We start from the raw sequence: 19209 nt of genomic DNA, 5'->3' as shown, positions 1-19209 counted from the left end.
CTCAGAGGTTAAGAACACTGACTACTCTTTCAGAGGATGTGAGTTTAATTTCCAGCACCCACACTGCAGCCCACAAGGTCTGTAACCGCAGTTCCAGGGAATCAGACACTACCATGCACATGAAACAGAACGAGAGAGAGAGAGAGAGAGAGAGAGAGAGAGAGAGAGAGAGAGAGAGAGAGAGAGAGAGAGAGAGATAGTGGTCTATGCCTTTAATCCCAGACCTACTTGCTATCAGGGGTGGCAGGTAGGTGGTGCCTCAAGGGAAAAAAATTTTTTTTTATTGGTGGTGGGAGGAGAGACTGGGTCTCACTATGTAGCCCAGCCTGGCCTCAAACCCTCTATGGAGCCCAATATGACCTTGAACTATGTATTTCTAGATAGGGTTTCTGTATCTAGGCTGAGCTCACTAGGTAGCACAGACTATTATTTGAGACAGGGTCTCACCCTATAACTTTAGGCTAGCTTTGAACTCTATGCTCCTGCCTCAGCTCCCCCAGTGGTGAAATTATCAGTATGAGCCACCACACTGAAACTGTTGGCATATCCTTGAAACACTTTACCCTAGAGTTTTCCTAGGGAGGACCCAGGTTTAAACTCTCCCCGCCCCCACCCCACCCCACCCCCAAGACAGGGTTTCTCTGTGTATCTCTGGCTGTCCTAGAACTCACTCTGTAGACTAGGCTGGCCTCAAACCTCTACCTCTCCAGGCTAGGATTAAAGGCTTGCAACACCACCACCCAGGTTAAAAAGATGTGTTTGTTTGTTTGTTTGTTTGTTTGTTCAAATCAGGGTTTCTCTGTGTATCTCTGGCTGTCTTCGAACTCACTCTGTAGACCAGGCTGGCCTGGAACTCAGAGATCTGCCTGCCTCTGCCTCCTGAGTGCTGGGGTTAAATGTGTGAGCCACCATCTCCCATAAACTAACTCCTTCTATTAGCTTGCTCTTCTCGCTTTCTTTTCGGATCCACTAACAGGATACACTTTCTGACAACTTTTAAAATCCGATATGCCTTCACTTCGAATCAAAACCCACTTGGTGGGTTCAGATTAATTGTCTCTTGTCACTCTTCACAAAACAAGAGGGGGACAGGCACGTGGAAGCAGATCATTTTAGCCAAATGTCCATCGTCCATCAAAGTCTGTCTTGAAACACGGGTGGTACCACTGAAGTCCAGTAAAGCAGAACCAATAGCTTCATGCTAATTACACAAGTACCCAGGGTTCTGCGCAGCACTCACCTGACTGGCACATAGCTGCCCACACAAGGAGATGGCCACCCCTCCTCCCTAACCCCAGGAAGCACAGCTAGCTTGTCATAAACATCACTTTGCACAGACGGTTCCTTTCAAGTTTGAAACAAGCCCCCCACCCCAAGCTAATGAGATCTGTCATATTGATACATCTTGACCAGGAATCCCGAACATCTCCCCACCTTCCATCTTCCTCTCCACGATCCAGCTAGTCTCCGCCAGAGTTGTGGAGAGCGCCTGGAAGCCTCTCGCTCTCACTCCCGATTAAGTTGGTTCCTCAAATTGTTCCGGACAGGAGGGGCAGGAAACAGCGACTTTGGTGCCGGCTGCAGCGGAGTGGGTGAGGGCTGTCCAAGCGGCCTCACATCGATCCCTGGTCTAAGGTCTGGTTAGGTCACAATTCTAGCCTCCCTCCCCCAACCGCCTGGAGTCCGGGAGCCGCCACGTCCCTAGAGGCCTGGGTTTCCTTAAGAGGCCCTGCTGCTAGTCCGGCCAGGTGGGAGGAAGCTGGTCCAAGTCTGGTGGCCCTAGGTGGGCGGAGCCTAATTGTGGCTCGAGCTAGGAGGAGTGTGACCAGGAGGTGCAGCTCACCCTTAGCGATCCGGTACGCGTCCCTGCACCCCGGAGAGCTCTCAGTCCCTGGGAGACAGGTGCTGTGGCCGCGCGGCGGCGCCCCCGAGGGGAGGTCCTGGAGTGCCCGCCCTCACCCGCCCAGTCTACGCCCCTCCTCTTCTCTCCCCTCCCCCGCCGTCCACTGCCACCGGTCGCCAGCGATCCGGTTCCCGGGTCCCTGAGCAGACCCAGAGTGCGCGCGACGAGGTGTTGGGACACTTGCGGATCTGACCCTGGAGATCACCCGGGTTTGCCCGCCTCCCATCATCCGCGATTCCCTGGCCCGCGATCCTGAGCCCAGGGAACTCATTGGGTGGGGGTAGGGTCCTCTGGGACCCGGGCCAGCTCCCGGGGCGACGATGGAAGAGCAGCAGCGCGCGCGCTCGCACACGGTCACCACCACTACCAGCTCCTTTGCGGAGAACTTCTCCACCACCAGTAGCAGCTTCGCTTACGACCGAGAGTTCCTCCGTACCCCGCCGGGGCTCCTGATCGTAGCCGAGATCGTAAGTGTCGGACCGGGCCGGGCTGGGCCGGGCGGAGGGAGGCAGGTGGACTCGGCTAGCTCGCGCGCCTTCAGCTCCGCCCACCGTGCTGGCTCTGGTCTTCCCGCGGGCTCCGGGAACACTCTTGAGCTTCCACTTCTTTGTAAAGTGCAAAACTCACATCCAGGTTCTTTCACCTGAGGCTCCCTTGGGAACCAGGGTCGTGACCCTCAGGATGTCTGCTGTGGGAGGTATCTCACAGCTTGCTGTTTTCATTCGAAGGATGGTGGTCTTTCCCGGGAGCCGGATACTTTGGTGGGCTTCTATAGATCATGGGTGTCCGGAATACCTAGGGCCTACCTCACCCGATCTCCACGTGCACGGGTCCCTAAAAAACAAAGTTTTGTTTTGTTTTGTTTTGTTTTGTTTTGTTTTGTTTTAATCAAACCGACCCTTCCAAAGTGCTGGTCTGGAACTCAGAGCTTCACGTGCCAGTCGGATGCTCTACCGCTGAGCCGCACCCCCAGTTCTAAAAGTTTTCCTATTAAAAGTTATAAAGGAGAGAACTTCTGAGTAATTAGCTTCCTGTGGTCAAATACAGATGAATCAAGAACATTTCCCTGAATAAATCTGAGAATCTCAACCTCTTTGAGCCCTTGAGGGCCGCTGTACGGACCGAGCACATCCTGGTGGGGGCTGGGCAAGTGCCGGGGAGGGAGGCAGGACTTGCACGAGCTGTTCCTGGGAAGCCAGGCCTTCCGCCTGGAGTTCTGTTGACTACTGGTGGCGGCCACTATCTATTGTCCTCGCCCTCTGTCAGGGTGTCAGTCCTGGAGGAGCTTCTAAGTTTGTGTAGGCCCTGATGCGCTCTCCCTCGAAGGTGGTTGCAAGTATTTTACACGCGAGGAAACTTGAGGTTCAGAGACCGGACGGAAGTTTACTCTTGTTGGCAGAGCTGAGATTCAAACCTATGTCTGCCCTTTTCTTGCTCTCTGCTCCTACCTGCTAAGGAGTGTCAACTCCCACAGTCTAAATAGGAGTCTCCCTTCTATTGCAGCTCAGACCCAAGGAAGCATTTGTGAAACTGAAATCCAACCCATAGGAAAGCTAGAGAATGGGGGCGGAGATCGTGTTGTACAGTGGTTGAGTGTGCATGGACCCTCTGAGAAACCTTCAGCAGCTGTGTGGATCCCGGGAGCTTGCTGACTCAAGGCGCAGATCCACCCCAGACCCACCCAATCAGCTTCCACGGAAAGTTGGGAAAGTGTTAGCTTAGCTCATCTCCAAAATGGTTGGCCCAGGCAGCCCTATTAAATAGCCCTAAGTATTACAGTCACAGTGCAAGGCCTGGCCTGGCGTTAAAGAGCTCAACAAATATTTGCTGTGTGAGTGAGGGAGTTGGCTGGCTCTCCCGCTTCAGAAAAGCAAATAGACGCTCACGTTGGGGCTTCTGTGGGGTGGCTCGGACCCCAACACCTTGTGTTGATGTGTTTGCCGCCCACGTGCTCTCTGTTGCATACCTTCAGAAAATATGAAAGTGAAAGAACTGTCAAGGACCCTTCGTCCCATCACTAAGGTGAACTACTGTTGATGTGTTGACATGGCTCTATAGGCTACGGGGAGCTCCTCCATACAATTTTTGGGGTTGGTGTATGTGTGTGCATGGGCATGTGTGGCTATGTTCATCCAGGTGTGGTGGATGTGGGAGAGCGACAAGTGGGTGTCTTCATATTCCCCTTCTTTACTTGGGAGGGGGACGTGGCCTGTGGAGATCAGAGGACAACTTATGGCAGTCTATTCTGTCCTTCCGCCAAGCTGCCCCTGGGATTTGAAGGACGCTGTCAGGATTGGTGGCAAACACCTTTTTTATCCATGGAGCCATCTGACCAGCCCTCCACCTTATTTTTTGAGACACAATCTCTTGCTGAACCTGAGTATTTAGTTGAGCCTCTGAGATCTACTTGTCTCATACCCCGAACACTGGTGTTACAGGCGTGTACACCTGTATTTTTACATGGGTGCTGCGGGGCCAACATCAGGACTTCTGGGTAGCAGGCACTTTATGCACTGAGCCATCTCCCCAATCTCTACCCTCTTTTGTCAGGCAGAGATAACAGTGCCTGTTTTAGAGTCAAATCATCCTTGAGCCAGGCAGTGGTAGCACTTGAGAGGCAGAGGCAGGGGCATCTCTGTAAGTTCATGGCCTGTCTAGTCTACAGAGTGAGTTCCAGGATAGGCAGAGCTATACAGAAAAGCCCTGCCTCAAAAAAAAAAAAAAAAAAAAAAAAAAAAAAAAAAAAAAAAAAAAAACACCTAAATAAATAAATAGCCAAATAATGTTACAGGCAGGAAAATGCAAATTTCTCCCTCTGTCTCCATACCTAGTGGTATGGATCAGGGTTAGGGTTAGGGTATGGAGTGGTATTCAGATCTCTTAGAGCTTTAAATCATATTTTTATTTTATTCTGTTTATCTGGCAGGCATGAGACTGGAGGTTATGTCAATATGAGGGAATCATTTCTTAGCACTACATTGGTTCCTGGGACTGAAGGCCCTTGCCAGCCAGCATCTTTACTGCTGAGCTACCGTGCTGTCTCTGAATAGCATGTTTATGGTACTGTCTCTTGGAGTTTGTTGCTGATCTTAGACACTATGCATTGCCTTTCTCAGACTGTAATGGTTTGAATAAGATGTCCCCCAACCCCCGCCAGTGGTCTCTGATATTTGAAAACTTGGTCCCAAACTAATGGTATTGTTGGGGGGGGGGGTTAGGAGGTGTGGCCTTGTTGCAGGAAGCACTGGAGGCGAGCTTTAGCCTGGGGCCATTCCCAATGCACTCGTTCTCTTTCTGCTTGTAGTTTAAGATGTGGGCCCTCGGGGCTGAAGAGGTGGGTCAGCGGTTAAGAGCATTGGCTGCTCTTCCAGAGGTCCTGAGTTCAATTCTCAGCAACCACATGGTGTCTCACAACCATCTCTAATGGGATCCAATGCCTTCTTCTGATCTGAAGATAGCTACAGTGTATTCATATAAATAAAATAAAAATAAATCTTAAAAAAAAAAGTGAGCCCTCAAACTTCCTGCCTCTGCCATCACCTTAACTCTGTCTTTATGGGGTCTACCGTTCTGGAGCCATAGCCCTAATAAACTCTTCTACAAGTTGCTTTGGTCATGTGCTTTACCACAGCAATAGAAAAGCAATACATGGACCATGGAAGTTCAGCCCTGCCTGTCTTCCATGATAGCCATTATATGGCTTGGGTTAGACCAGTACCAGTTAACCTATGACTTGGCAAACACCTCACAACTGAGCCATAGGGTAACTTATATGGAAGTAGAGGCAGGGGGGTCAGGAACAAGGTCATCCTTGGTTATATAACACGTTCCAGGCCAGCCTGTGCTGTGCCAGTCCCTATCTCAAAATACCAGTTCATCTCCCCCATCCCAGTGGGATGTTCTTTCTCTGTATAACTGTCATAGTGACATGGCTTAAAGTGACGGTCTCTCTTCCTGCACACTGAGTACCTCGTGTGTTCTCTCAAATAAGGAAAATATCATTTAAAAAATTTTAAAAATTGGTTCATTGTTCTAGTCTTCCCACTTTAAAGCATTTTTTTAAAAAAGATTTATTTGTTTGTTTTATGTCTGTGAGTACATTGTCACTGTCTTCAGACACACCAGAAGAAGACATCGGGTCCCAGTACAGATGGTTGTGAGCCACCATGTGGTGGCTGGGAATTGAACTCAGGACCTCTCAAAGGGCAACCAGTGTTCTTAACCACTGAACCATCTCTCTAGCTTGTCTTTCCACTTAAAAAAAAAAAATCCTCGAATACTTTTTTCTTCATTGTGGCCTGCTGTTTACACATTTTTTTTTAAGTTTCCTTATCCATGTGGGTGGGTGTGAATGTCTGTGTGAACAAAGATGTCCTGTCACTCTCCTCTCTTGTTTGAAGCAGGGTCTCTCCCTGAATCTAGGGGTTTACTAGGCTAGAAGCCAGTGATTTTCTTAGCTAGGCTAGAAGCCAGTGGTCCTCCTGCCTCCATGGCTTCCCAACCTGGGTTACAGGTGTGTGTGTTCTCACCTGATCACACATTGCCAGCTTGTTACCTTGTAGGTGCTGGGACCCAAACTCCCAGTCCTCATTACAACTAAACAAGGGCGCTGAACTGTGCCCCCTACCCCTCATCCCCCGAGCACAGCCCTTATTTGCATGGATGCTGTGGTGGTTTGAATATGCTTGGCCCAGGGAGTGGCACTATCAAGAGGTAGTGTGTCACTGTGGGGGTGGGCTTTGAGACCCTTCTTGGAAGACCCTCTGCTCCTTGGCTTCCTTTGGATGAAGATGTAGAACTCTCAACAACCCCTGAATCATGCCTGCCTGGATATTGCCATGCTTCCACCTTGATGATAATGGACTGAACCTCTGAACCTGTAAGCCAGCCCCAATTACATGTTGTTCTTATGAGAGTTGCCGTGGTCATGGTGTCTGTTCACAGCAGTAAAACTGTAACTAAGACAGATGCCGTGAGAGTTTTGCAGGATTTCCAGTGTTTTCCTCCTCACCCCTGCACTGGAAGGTGAACTACTGCTTCACGTTGTCATGGGTAGTGTGTGCCATTCATGTGCAAGCTAGAAAGATAGTGCGAATTCAAGATGCTAAGGATCCCCTGAAGTGACACACCATGTGACGACCTGAATTCAGATTCCCAGAACCAATGAAAAGCCAGACTCCGATGGGTGTGTCTGTGACTGGAGGAGGAGACTCCCCAGGTACTCTTCAGGCCAGCTCGCCTGTAGTATATACAGCTTCAAACAACAAAGAAACCTGCCTCAGATGAACTGGATGCCAGGAGGTGTTCCTGTACACATCCACACTCAGGAACATGCAGACACATGTACCTCACACACACACCGTTACACCTCCCCTTCTTCCCCCTCTGCCCATGCATGCTTTTCAGTGTGTGTGTGTGTGTGTGTGTGTGTGTGTGTGTGTGTGCACAGAGGCTGGAGGAGGCATTGGATCCTGTGGGTTGGAATAACACATACCTGTGAACTACCTGATATGGGTACTGGGAACCAAATTCCAGTCCTGTGAAAGAATAGTGAGTGTTCTTAACCTCTGAGCCCTCTCTCCATCCCAAGTGCTTTATTCTAAGATACTTATTTGTTCAGGAGTTAGCATCTGGATGGAGATGCAGCTTGTAATGAGCCGTTTCTTGAATATCATAAAGTATGGTGATTATCTGCAGATGGAGGACCATGGGTGTGTTTCTGACTTCTGCCATCCCATTCCTTAAGACATATCCGCCTCCTCTCCATACATACATTGCAAGAAATGACTTCTGATTGAACCTTAAAGAAATGAACTAATTGCCTGCCGGGGTCAGGGGGAGTGCCTGTAGCTCAGCCTAACACTCAGGGCTGTGCCATGGTAACTATGTTGAAACCAAATTATAGGGCATTCTTTCCTTTTACAGTTTCATTACAAGCTAGTAAGAGCCCAGTACTTGACCTGTGAATTGGCCGATGCTGCAATCTTGTAACATTACAAGCACTTGAAACAGAATCAAAGTGATTGCAACAATACCGGCTAATTGAATCCTTCCTGTTATTGGTGGCTTTCAAATGAAGTATGGCATCCATGTCATGATGTTAAGTCCCCTTTTATTTACTTAACTGTCACAAGCAAACTTAGCTGAGACAACATGGATTGGGTGGACTGAGGGCTGGCTGGCATCTAAATCACCTTCTTGTCAGCCCCTTTTCAAAAGAGTGAGGATTCGTTTCCATTTCACAGAATAGAAGGGCAGGGGGAAGGAAGCCAGCCAATGAGGAAAAAAAACTTTAAAAAGATGAACTAAGCACACCCCCACCCCACCCCACCCCACCCCACCCCCACACAGGCATGGTGCCCTTATGCATCTAAAGTTGGGAGCATCGTGAAGTGGTAATTGTCAGAATGCAGGGGGTTCTACTGCTTGGCTAATGCCCCATGCAGGCTGGGGATGCCAGTGATTTGAAATGCATGGGACACTTCCAGCACAAAAAGCTGCTGTGGGCCTGTTGTTCGTTGGTAGGAACTCTCGGTGAACTGTTATTTACCTTTTGGGGTAGACTCTTCTGGAATTTCTTGAGTTATATGATACTTAAACATAAATTTTAAAACCGTAAACAATTCTACCTGTTCCTTGCTGTGGCTATGGTGGATGACGGATTGTCCACTTGACACACTCTAATCACCTAGGAAACAAGGCTCCGGGTGTGTCTTCTTCTGGGTTAGTTGTGATGGGAAAGCTCACCCCAAGAGTAGGCAGAAGCTCCCATTCCGTGGGCTGGGATCCTCAACTGAGTTAAAAGGAGAAAGCAGGGGGAATTTGTGCATCATCCTTGCACAGAGGCCACGCTAATCTTCTCTGTATCTACCCAGTTTTACCCTATGAGCTCCCAAAGCGAGCACGTGTCCCGTTTCTTGCTGACACTGGATAGCGTTTTCCATAAGTGATTAGCCCCATTTTTTTAAAGATTATTTTATTTTTAGTTCTGTGTCACACCTGTGTCTGTGAATGGGTTTGTGCACGTGGGCCCAGGTGCCCTCACAAGCCGGAGGCATTGACTCTGCTGGATCTGGCCTTACAGCAGTTGTGAGCCACCCACAGTAGATGCTGGGAACTGAACTCTGTTCCTTGGCAACAGCAGCGAGTGAGTGCTCTTAACTCCTGAGCCAGCTCCCCAACTGCTGTGTGCATTTTAAAAATGTATCCTTTCACAGTTTTATATGATGTACCTTGATTATATCTGAGCCCTTCCCAGCCCCTTTCTCTTTTTCTTTCTTTATCTTTTCTTCATTCACTTATTTCTTCCACCTTTGTCTGCTTTTGTGAGGCAGGGTCTTATCATGTAGCCCTGGCCACACCAAAACTCACTATGTAGACCAGGCTAGCCTAGAAAAAAAGAGACCCACCTGTGTGTGTCTCAGGAGTTTGGGGACTAAAGGAGTGCACCACCTTGTGTGACACCCTTACTTAGGTATTAAAGCATTTTTTACTATATGAACTTTTAAAATTCCATCTTTTAAAGCATCCTTTATTATATGAATTTGCATAATGCGTGAGTATTATATATTATATGCCTCCCTGACCAACTTGTTTTTGCCTTTTAAAAAATATTTATTTTATTACGTGTACAGGTGTTTTGCTAGCATGCCTGTTTGGGTACCACCTGTGTGTGTGCCTGATGCCCAAGGAAGCCAAAAGAGAGTGTTAGATACAGAGCCATAGCCAGCCGTGAGCTGCCATGTGGGTGCAAGAGCCACCAGTGCTCTTAACCACTGAGCCAACACTCGAGGCCCCTTCATTCCATTCCTAAAGACCACATGGTCCCCCAGAAGCAGCCAGACTCCTACGGTCTCCTGTATGTTTGTTTCCTTCTTTGAACGACATTTTAAACAAACATCCTTTAAGCTAAATGAATCTCTCTGGCCTGGTGGTTATGGCACATGCCTTTAATCCCAGCACTTGTCAGGCAGAGGCTAATAGATCTCCAAGTTTGAGGCCAGCCTGGTCTACAGAGCAAGTTCCAGGACAACCAGGCCTACACAGAGAAACTCTGTCTTGAAAACAAACAAACAAACAAACAACAACAAACCCCAAGTAATCAAAAAAGAATCTCTCTCTGGATTATTTTACTCTTGAGTAGTTAGAATTAATTTTAAAGGAGGAGGGCATGGTGGTGTGTGCCCTTTGTAAGGGGTGCCTATGAGAGCACGGGTAAGGGGTTATTTGCTTGAGCAAGGGCAACTTAGCAGGGGCTACACCATTAAGGAAAGGGACTCCCCTCCCCAGCATCTATTAGCTACCTATGGCTCCCTAGGGAGGGGTGGGGCAGTTTGAGCTATGACCAAATGATAGTGGGCTGGGTCTTGGGCATGCGTAAAGCACGTAGGCACAGCTGCTATGGGGTTGTGGCTAACACAGCCATGTCACATCCAGGACACAGCATTTCGAAGCTCTCTCCACTATCCTGTGGTTCTTACATCTTTCTGCCCCCTCTTCTGCTGTTCCCTGAGCCTTGGAAAGAATGGTGCAGATGGCCCACTTAGGGCTAAAGTACATTAGCATGTCCACTTAGCAAAGTAACAATAGTAGGCTCACCCCCAGGGACTATGTCCACCCTAGCCATTATTATCAGGTTTATAGTACCAGGCACGAAATCCTAGCTTTATTGAGATATGACTCATTTGTAAAGTTGACCTTTTATAAGGTACAATTCGGAGAATCATAGATGATTATAGGTTTGGACAAACTATCCCCATTAGCTAATTAGAACTTCACCTTATTAAAGCGATTGCACCTGCTAGTTGGCATTCCCCACTCTTCCCATTCGTCTGCCTAAGGGGAGAAATCACTAACCTACTTTCTGTCTTTGTGGATTTGCCTGCTTTGTATGTTACGCGTTAATGGTCCTTACTCTTGGATGGCTGTCTATTAGCATCCTGCTTCCAGAATCATTCATGCAGTCCATCAGATGCTTGTTGCACAAGCATGAGAGTCTGCGTTCAGCTCGCCAGCACCCACATAAAAAGCTGGGTGAGGTGGTGTGCACCTGCAACCGCAGCACTAGATGGCAGAGACAGGGAGCTCACCAAGCTTACCGGCCCATTGATGAACTCCAGGTCTAAGGAGAGACCCTGCCTCAAAAAAACAAAACAAGACAAAAGGTAGGGAGTAATGGAATAGAGGAAGACATCTGAAGTCAACCTCTGGCTTCTACATGTGTACATGGCACATACATGCGTACCACATACATACACACACAACATACACACACACACACACGACACCAATCAAAATAAAAAGGCATGCTATATAGTGTGTGAATATTTTACTTTTTTCATGGTCAATTGCTATTCCATCTCACCATATACCAGATTTTTGTTTGTCTAGTCACCAGCTGGCAGACGTTTGTGTTGCTTCCGTATTTTGACCATTATGGATATCAAATGCTACTGTGAGCCTTAATCGACAACCTTCTGCAAATGATGTATTCCTTTTGATTTGTTTGGGCATTTTAGCTAAAGAAATGGAATCATGTACAGTGACCCAAATGAATGTCTTGAGACTTCAATAGACTAGTCCCAAGGCAGTCGGACTACTTAGTATCCCAAGAAGGGCGTGAGGGCTTCATTTCTCTATTTGACTCTTTGCAGTGACCCTGTTGGGTGTGAAGTGATTTACCATTTTGGGTTTGGTTCATTTGCCATGATAACCAAAAATGCTGAGCAATTTTCCTGTGTCTTTTTGTCATTTGTATATATTTTTTGAGAAATGTCCATTTAAATCCTTTGCTATTTTGAAAAATGATTTGCTTGTGTGCATGTGAGTATATTGGTGTGGGGGGTGGACATGTCATGAGTGTCTGGAATTGGAATTACAGACAGTTGTGAGCTGCCGTGTGGGTGCTGGGAATTGAACCCAGGTCCTTTGGAAGATCAGCCAGTGTTTTTAACCACTGAGCCATCCTCTCCAGTCCCACACATCTTCTTTGTTTTTGAGATGAAGTCTCCCTGTGTAGCCCAGGCTTCAGTTGTCCATCTTCCTGCCTCAACCTCCCAAGTGCTAATGTTCAACGCCTCCACACCAAGCAGGGTTACAGCCTTAAAGAATCTTAAAGCCGGGCAGTGGTGGCGCACGCCTTTAATACCAGCACTTGGGAGGCAGAGGCAGGCGGATTTCTGAGTTTGAGGCCAGCCTGGCCTACAAAGTGAGTTCCAGGACAACCAGGACAACAGAGAAACCCTGTCTCGAAAAACCAAAAACAAAAAACAAAAGACAAAAGAAAACAAACAAAAAAAAAAAACTTAAAGAAGCTTAAAGGTTAAAAGCTACAGCCCAGCAGTCTCGATGCACTCAGGAGGCAGAGGCAAGTGAGCCTCTGAGCCTGGTCTATAGAGTGAGTTCCAGAACTACACAGAGAAACCCTGTCTCAAACAAACAAATCCAAAACAGCAACAACAAAATCAAAATAAATAAATAAATAAACAAACAAGCAAGCCTACAGAAAGAAACCAAGAGACCTGTGTATTTTACCATGCTCAGTTTATTTAGACTCTGTAAAAGATTAATAGGATGATTTAGCTACAGTTGTGAAGCCTTTGAAGCCACAGTGGAAAGATTACATCAACTTCCATTACTATAAGTCAAAGAAAGCCTGAAAAGCCACGGGCTGGTTGATTTTCCAGAGGTCTGAGCTTATGACCTGTGGCGAGAAACAGGCCAAAATCCAACCTCATTCTTCTTCTCACCTGTGCTTTCCTTCCCAGATCCCAAACCTAATTATAAAAGGTTCCACCTTATGGGGGAAAATAATTCAGAGGAGAAAGAGCGGTATTTATTTAAAATCTGCCTTGTTTCCAGAAACAGCTGGAGGCAGCACAGAATTCTTTACACTGAAGCTGTAAACACTACACCACTAAATTCCTATCAATGCCTGAGATCTCTGTAGAGAATGAATCTCACTTGGAAATACTAGCTTCGAGCAGGCTTGAAGGGACTCCTAGAGGCAGATGCTTCAGAGGCAGCTCCTGGGTGGCCATCAGTGAAACCATAGTCAAGAGAGGGAAGTGTTAGTCTTATCAGCTCTTGACTCCAGGTTTGCCTCCAGTCCGTGAGCTGTGTCTTCTGTCTCACAAGGCAAAGTGTTCCCTTAGAATTGGAGATGTTTGTGGATGTCTAGAATAGCTATACTGAATGGTCTACTGGAGTGTGTGGGGATGGTTTAGTGGCTCAGAGAGCTTGCTGTGCAAACAGGAAGATCAGAGTTCAAATCCTCAGCGTCTACGTAAAGGAGCTGGCTCCTGTAACCAACCCAAGCTGTAGGGTTCATGGGAAAGGGAGAGACAGGAGGCTTGCTAGCCACACCCTAGCTCCACGATCAGTGAAAGATCCTGTCTCAGGGAATAAGGGAATAAGGGAATAAGGCTTCTGTGCCCATCCCTGAATGCACATGCGCACAGACAGCACACATGTGCCCTCCCAGGGACTTAGATCTAAAAGGCTTTTAAGTCTGATCGGGTTTTGCAGTGGTTTCCTCTTCTTCTTCTTCTTCTTCTTCTTCTTCTTCTTCTTCTTCTTCTTCTTCTTCTTCTTCTTTTTCTATTAAGCTAATGCTGAATTTTGTTTTTGTTTTTTAAACTCTATTATGTGGTTACATTGAACAAACAAAGGTGGGCGAGGAGGGTTAGGGTAGATGGCATTGTAAGGCTGACTGACAAAAATGGTGTCCAGGAAACAGCTCAGGTGGGAGGTACCACATGTGTTCTCTGTTCCCCATTTCCAAAAGCGCTGGGGATTGGCTGCCATGGGTAATTTTTTGGACTTGTGCAAGTGAGAAGTAGGGTGGTGTCTTTCCCCAGGTTCTCAGAGCAAGGTTCCTCCTTGCCTTCAGCCCTCTCGATCTCAGGTAGCATAGACTAGCTTTAAACACCTGTGTTCCCTCCTCCGCCTCCCAAGTTCTGGTTTATACAAAATCTGGCTCCTCCTTTTACCTGTTTAACAACTGACATGTCATAAAGCATTAAAATACATATATATATTATTGTATATGATGTATGTATATGTATATGTATATGTATATGTATATGTATATGTATATGTATATGTATATGTATATGTATATGTGGGCCTGTGGGACAGCTCAGCGGGAAAGGTACTTGCTGCCTGTCTTAGGGTTTCTGTTGCTATGATAAACACCATGACCAAAGCAACTTGGGGAGAAAGGGGTTAACTTGATTTATGCTTCCACATCACAGTTCATCACTGAAAGAAGTCAGGACAGGAACTCAAGCAGGGCAGGAACCTTGAGGGGCTGATACGGAGGCCATGGAGGAGTCCTGCTTACTGGCTGGATTCACTTGGCTTGCTTGTCTGCCTGTCAGCTTAGCGATGGCACCGCCCACAATGGGTGGGACCCTCCCCCATCAATCACTAATTAAGAAAATGTCCTACAGCCTATCTTAAGGAGGCATTTTCTTAATTGCAGCTCCCTCTTCTGAAATGACTATAGCTTGTGTCCAGTTGATATAAAACTGACAAGCACACTGCCCAAGTCTGTAGACCTGCTCATCTGGCTCCTAAACAAAATGAAGAGCCCAGAACTGCAACTGGGGTGACATCCCAAGTTATAGGGGTCCACTAACTCGTGGGGTGCTTCAAATCCTGTCCTGTGAAAACCTTCCCTAAGGTGCTAGACTTCTAGAGTGTAACAGCTCATGAACACTGAAGTTATGTTTCCAAAGTATGGCTTCTCTCTCTCTCTCTCTTCCTTTTTTTCTTTCTAATAAAAACAATCAAATAAGATTCTTGCTGTGTACCCCTACAACTCAAAATGTGGACCAGGTTGGCCTTACAGCTCCTCCTGCCTCTGCCTCCCAAGTGTGCCATCATGGCCAGCTAAATATGGCTTTATAGATGACATTTCACTGATCTGCTAAGGGGTCTCGGACCAGAGCCCCTTCCACTCTCAACCTGGAAAGAGCCTTTATTACCTAACTATTTCTGTTTAATCCCCTTCTTCCCTCTGGGGCCGCATTGTCCTCGCTCTGTGCCCCCAGCTGTTGAGCGAACTCCAGCCCACAGAGCTGCTTTCACTCCATGCTTTTTATGGCTCAGACCCCTCAACTGTGTCAGTTTCCTGAAAATCTTTTTTCTTCCTCATTCTTGGGAGATAATTACTCAGGTCACACAACTCTAGAATGACAGTTTATGGTTTGTGCGTGGAGGGTGTCTTTCTTCTGTCTCCCTGGTTTAGTGGCTGATAGCCAAGTTGGTGGTTAGTTGTAAACCAGAATTTCTTTCCGGTTTAATGCCTTCACTTTTCTTTTTTTCTTTTTCTTTTCCTTTGTAAACAACAGCAGCCTCGAGATATGTCAAACAGGGGGATTGTTTGCTTCATGTACTTAAGATATAATAATAAATAAATCTTGAAAGGAAGAGAAAAGAAAAGAAAAGAAAAGAAAAGAAAAGAAAAGAAAAGAAAAGAAAAGAAAAGAAGTCACCCGCTGTTTCTATTTAGTGTTTCATTTTGGTCTTGAGCTTGTTTGTTTGTTTAAAAGGGGGTCTTGGGAAACCCAAGCTGACCTTGAGCTAAGTGTGTTGTCAATGGTGACTTGGAACTCATGACTCTCAAATGCTGGGATTGCAGGTGTGTGCTGCGGATGCGGAGCCCAGTTCCAGCTAGGCTCTCTGGGCACGCTGGGCACACCCGGCACACTGTCGGTTCCTGTTTGCCTCATCGCCTCCTAAAGCCAGCCACCCACCAAGTCCATGCCATCACCTGCTCCCCACCCCGCCCCTTCCTCCTTCTTCTTAAATTTTGAAGCCCTTTGTGAGGATCAGGTGATGTTACCTAAGTGGTGTGGATCTCGCTGTCTCAAAATCTCAGCGCCCTCAAAGCCTACCGCACACCTCTGTTAGTTCCAACGATCCCGTGCTTTCTTCGCCTTCCCCTCCCCTCTCATGGGTATTGCCCGGTTCTAATGTCTACAAGAAGCCAATACATTTCAAGCTTTATATCTTATTTATGTGTGTGTGTCACATATGTTTGGGTGCCCCAGAAAACTGTCAGATCTTTGAAGCTGAAGTTGCAGGCAGTTGCAACTCCGGGGGGGCGGGGGGCGCTCTAAACGACTGAGCCATCTCTCCACCCCCTCAGGATGGTTTCTGGCACTGCTCCATCTCACCATGCCCACACAGTGAGCACTGGAGGTCGAGTCTCCAGTGTCCTCTCTTTGTCCCTCCCATTTGGAGGAGCTATTGGTCTGGGTGAACTCATTTAATGCGCATCCCAAACTGCGGGCAACCTTTTCACCTGCTGGCATTAGTTATTTATTTATTTACTTACTGAATAGGTAGCTAGCGTTTCCATGGTGCCGTTTTCCAGTCCTGTGGTTAGAGAGAATTGTTTAATCTTGAAAAGAAGGCAGGGGTGCGCTGGAGATGTAGTGCAGTTGCCTGAGGGCTTTTCTGGCATGCACTTAGCGCTGGGTACCCTAGGCCTAGCAGGATGGTGCAGCTCGGAGATGCAAGCGGAGGAAGAGGGCCTCAGAGTTCAAGGTTATCCTTTGCTACATGAAAACACTCCTTCGGAATAATAATAATATTAACAATAATATTAATAAAATAACAATATTATTTATTTATTTATTTAGGAACTGGGGGAGGATGTAGAACGGAACAGAATTCACTCTGATGATTCTGTGTTTTAGGAAAAGGACCGACAACTCTGGTAGTAGCTGCCTTTGAGGGTGACCAGGGTGGACAGACACTGTGTCTCTGTCCCAAGCACGCGGCTCTGCTTCATTGGAACCCATTGCCACTATGTAAGAACCATCTATCAGAAGGTTTAGATTTCTTTGGAAAACTGAACAGACGCACAATGCCGAGCCTGTAGTGATTATTTTGGATGCAGGAAGGACATGCCCTCTGCACTTTTAACAGATAGTTGGGCAAGCGTCGGGTGTCGAAACAGAGGCCATAAGTGGCCTAGACCAGGCTGAAGCCTGTTTTTCTCTTTTGACAGTCAAATCGCTGTGGCCTGAGGCAGGTGGGTGACTACTAGGTCAGAGGTGCTGGGGACAGAGACCTGGGGCTTTGTGGGTGCCACCAGGGACTGCCAGGCTTTTCCTCTCTTCCCTCCTCCGTAGGTACCCTACCTGGCACAGCTCTTTGTACCTACCAGACTAGGGATCAGTACCATTTGCTGAGTACTTGAAATTGTTGCCAGCGTTCTTTTTAACTCTCCACAGTGAGGTAGTTGAAGATGGTGGAAATTTGACCACACTGGTTTAAATAAGATCAAAAAGGAGGCTAACACATCTCGAACGTTACACGAGGCTGAGTTCATCATGGTGGAGGGGTTAGCATGGTGGGGTGTAGTTTATCATGGAGGGTGGGATCTCGCCTTTGTGGTACAGATGCTACGCGCCATCTCAATATCTGTATAGTTAGAACTTGAGGGTTTGTTTGTTTTTGCTAGGGTGGGGCTGTTTTTGTTTTTTTGGGACAAAAATCTCATTGTATATTCTTTTTTTTTTTTTAAATCATGGACTCTTTTTTTTTTTTTAATTTATTTATTATATGTAAGTACACTGTAGCTGTCTTCAGACACTCCAGAAGAGGGCGCCAGATCTCGTTACGGATGGTTGTGAGCCACCATGCGGTTGCTGGGATTAGAACTCTGGACCTTCGGAAGAGCAGTCGGGTGCTCTTACCCACTGAGCCATCTCACCAGCCCCTCTTGTATATTCTTGACTGGCCTGGAATTCACTCTGTAGTCCAAACTGACCTCAAACTCTCAGAGATCCCCCTGCCTCTGCCTCCCCAGTGCACCACCATACCTGGCAGATGGGTTTCTTTCTTATTGGTGTTAACCAAGTACAGGAGGTCCCTGAAGGGCCTGGTTTGCGCACGTGGCTGTTTCTTCTGCTGGAGGTAGAAGACTCTCAAACCTCAGCCATCTGTTGTTCTTGGATGTGGAATAAACTCTCCTCCCCTCCCTATGTTCACTGGTGCGGAGGTGAAACACGCAAAGACCGGTGGCAACTCCTGCCGGAGACACCCTCCTCCCGTCTCACGGAGACCACTGGGAAGCCTAAAGGAAAGGCCTTGTGATGAACACAGTGACAACCAGAAGAAGTGGGAGGGGTCTAAACCAGGCCTATAACTATGACCCCAGGTGGAGTCAAGTCTTGATTCAGTGGCCTCAGCTGTTTCTGTGGGGGAGGGGGCTCATCTTCCTGCCACCCTGACTTTGCAAGGGGAAAACCCTTGCTCCTGAATTTACCAGTCAGACTCTAGTGATTTCCTGCAACTTTATCATGGCAGGATGCTGGTTCCAGTTTGACTTTAAGCTCTATTTTCTCTGGAACTCTTCTGGTGGCCTTGAAAATAGTTCGCTTAGGGGCTGGAGAGACAGTTCAGCTGCAGAGAGCAAGAGAGCAAGTGTTTAGACTACAGAGCAAGTGGGTTCTTGGCCATGAGGCACCACGTGGGTTCTAGGGTTATATCCTAGAGCCCATGTGGTGCTTCATAGCCATCTGTAACTCCAGCTCCTGAGGATCTAGCGCCCATTCTGGCCTTCAAGGGCACTAGGCACACAAGTGGTGCACAAATAAATTGTGCGGTCAAAAACACCCATACCGGGGCTGGTGAGATGGCTCAGTGGGTAAGAGCACCTGACTGCTCTTCCAAAGGTCCGGAGTTCAAATCCCAGCAACCACATGGTGGCTCACAACCATCCGTAATGAGATCTGACTCCCTCTTCTGGAGTGTCTGAAGACAGCTAATAATCAATAAATAAATCTTAAAAAAAAAAAAAAACCATACCCCTTAACTCTGTATGCATGAGTGTATGTGCATGTGTGTGTGTGTGTGTTCCCTTTAAACTGTCTAGGTTATGGTATTGGAGTTCTGTAATCCCAGCATTTGATAAGTCAAGGAAAGAGGGCCAAGACTTTGACATTTATCCCTTGGATACACAGAGATTTCAAGACCAACACAAGCTACCTACATGAGACCCTTGTTTTGTTTTCAGACAGACAGACAGCGAAACAGAGAGGTTGAATAGAGTTGTCATAACAGAAGGAAGAGAGGGAAGAGAGAAGCTGACAGAAAGCTAGGATGGTCAGAAGAAAGCAAAAGATGAAATGTTTTTCTTTCTGTCTCTGTCCTTCATCTCCTCCTTCCCCTCCCCCCTCCACCAGATTGAGAATCAAGGCATCAGGGAGACTGAACTGTAGGGACCTATGTACCCCACCAGATTTTAACTCTTTCCTTTGGCCACCTCTAGTCATTGGTTTGTTTGA

General features: G+C 47.3%; 1 protein-coding gene and 1 non-coding gene across 2 annotated transcripts in view; one reads left to right on the top strand and one right to left on the bottom strand.

Moving 5' to 3' along the window:
• The first annotated feature begins 1789 nt into the window (after nucleotides 1–1789).
• Cmtm8 (CKLF like MARVEL transmembrane domain containing 8) overlaps nucleotides 1790–19209 on the top strand; it is a 55704-nt gene continuing 38284 nt past the window's right edge. Inside the window, exon 1 of the mRNA XM_021171330.3 lies at nucleotides 1790–2370. Coding sequence (XP_021026989.1) covers nucleotides 2224–2370 — 147 coding nt within the window. The 5' untranslated portion in view covers nucleotides 1790–2223. The remainder of the gene's footprint in view (nucleotides 2371–19209) is intronic.
• On the bottom strand, nucleotides 8702–8808 carry LOC115031977 (U6 spliceosomal RNA). Its single transcript, XR_003837634.1, has one exon. It is a non-coding gene; the product is annotated as a U6 spliceosomal RNA (small nuclear RNA).

Source organism: Mus caroli, unplaced genomic scaffold (genome assembly GCF_978045245.1).
Source record: "Mus caroli unplaced genomic scaffold, Mus_caroli_1 scaffold_11, whole genome shotgun sequence".
In the NCBI taxonomy this organism is placed as follows: Eukaryota; Metazoa; Chordata; class Mammalia; order Rodentia; family Muridae; genus Mus; species Mus caroli.
This window is presented reverse-complemented; position numbering and strand designations above follow the sequence as displayed.